Source organism: Aureococcus anophagefferens (genome assembly GCF_000186865.1).
Source record: "Aureococcus anophagefferens unplaced genomic scaffold AURANscaffold_354, whole genome shotgun sequence".
NCBI lineage: Eukaryota > Pelagophyceae > Pelagomonadales > Pelagomonadaceae > Aureococcus > Aureococcus anophagefferens.
Window position 1 is genome coordinate 5,357 of NW_008705877.1, and position 1,745 is coordinate 7,101.

Below are 1,745 nucleotides of genomic sequence, written 5' to 3' on the forward strand. Positions count from 1 at the left end.
TTGAGTAGTCATGAACAGTGATTATGGTGGGCGCCAAAACACCCCCTGGCGACCCTCCCGCTGGACCCCAGCGCATCAGGGGTCCGTCCAACATGTCCTCTGGAGGACCAAAGCTGAAAAGCAGCCATCCATGCCGAAACTCGGCTGTGGACGGGCTGCCAAGCACGACGCGCGCCGCGGCTCAAACCTGGTCAACGACCCGAGAAACGCGCATTGGGGACACCCGCGACCGCTTCGAGACCCTCTCAGACACCCCTCGAGTGCCCCAGTCGCGTGGATCGTCCTCTGGGCCCGGCGCTGACCGCCACGACCACTCGGAACGCTCGACGCGCACCGCTGGGGCTGCCACGCGCGCGCGCGTGATGATGGACATGATCAATCAGCGGCACGCGGGGAATCCCGTCGTGACACCATTCCTTCGCGATTCCCCGCGCGCCGCTGATTAATCGATGCCCTAGGACCGACATATCGCCCCTCGACGCGTCGAAATGGCCCGGATCCAGAGGCCCCGTTCGCCCCGAAATCGTGCTCGCCTCTGTAGATCGAGAGCGGCGCGTCGAAGATCGCCCGCCGGCGCGGCGCGGGCTCGAAGGCCGCCGGGGCGCCCGGCGGACCGAGCCGCCGAACGCGGCCAAAGTCGGGCGCTGCCCATCGGATCGGCTTCCCAGTGCGCTGGAGCAGCTAGAGATCTTTACGCCAGTGGCGCCGCCGCGTCCGCGGCGCCCGCGGCGGTGTCGTCGTCGGGCGGCGGGTCCTGGCGGAAGGAGTCCTGGAGGACGACGTCGAGGTCCTCGAGGGAGTCGCGGCTCTTCGTCTTCTCGCTGTTGACCTCGTCGAGGCGCGCGAGGTCCGTGGGCTGCGACGCGCGCGGCCGCACGCCCAGGATGGGCGGAAACGCGTCGCGGAGCGCGCGGACGGGCAGGGGCGCCGCCGGCGGCGCCGCGCGCTGGAGGTCCAGGCCCAGGGACAGCGGCGCGTCGCCGCTGAGCGACTTGTCGAGGTCGAGGCCCGGGCCCGGCGACGACGCGCGGCTCGACGGCGCGGAGGGCGCGGCCGTCGGCACGGCCAAAGCCGTCGCCGCGGCGAAGTGGGCGTGGTCGCCCCAGGGCGTGCCGCCGCGGCTCAGGTCCATGTCCAGCGCCGCGTACGCGGACACGTCCAAGCTCGCGGACACGGACCGGTTCTCGCGGACGCCGAGCGCGGCCGCGACGCCCGCGGCCAGGTCGCGCCAGGACCGCCGCGAGTCGTCCAGACCCTTCTCGTCGCTCGCCGTCCGCGACCGGGCCGGGCGGTTCAGCCAGCCGCCCGACCCGCGCTGCGACGCGTCGAGCGCGCGGTTCAGCCAGCCGCCCGAGCCCCGCTGGGACGCGTCCAGGCTCGCGAGGAACTGGTCCGTCGTCGCGACGCGCTCCAGGTCGTCCCTGGGCCGGCCGCCGTCGACGGGCGCCGCGGGCGACGCCGGCGCGGGCGTCGTCGCGACCCGCGTGCCCGCCTGGCTGCGCCAGATGTCGAAGCTGAGGAGGCAGAGCCAGCCGCTCGCGCGGCTCGTCTTCGCGGCGAGCGCGTGGAACGCGGCGTAGAACGCGACGAGCCGCTCCAGCGACGCGACGCGGCCCTCGTAGAGCGTCTCCACGACGGCGTGCGCCGCCAGCAGCGCCCGCGGGTCCTCGTCGCCCGCCGCGCGCGCCGCGCCGACGACGCCGGGGCCGACGGCGCCGAACCGCGCCTCCGGCGCCTCCAGGAAG

General features: G+C 73.8%; 1 protein-coding gene across 1 annotated transcript in view; it reads left to right on the forward strand.

Moving 5' to 3' along the window:
* Positions 1–1,745, forward strand: part of AURANDRAFT_68765 (hypothetical protein) — a gene marked incomplete at both ends in the record, with an annotated part of 34,536 nt that overhangs the window by 5,018 nt on the left and 27,773 nt on the right. The window contains one exon of the mRNA XM_009044492.1: positions 1,001–1,547. Within this exon, the coding sequence (XP_009042740.1) occupies positions 1,001–1,547 (547 nt within the window). The remainder of the gene's footprint in view (positions 1–1,000; positions 1,548–1,745) is intronic.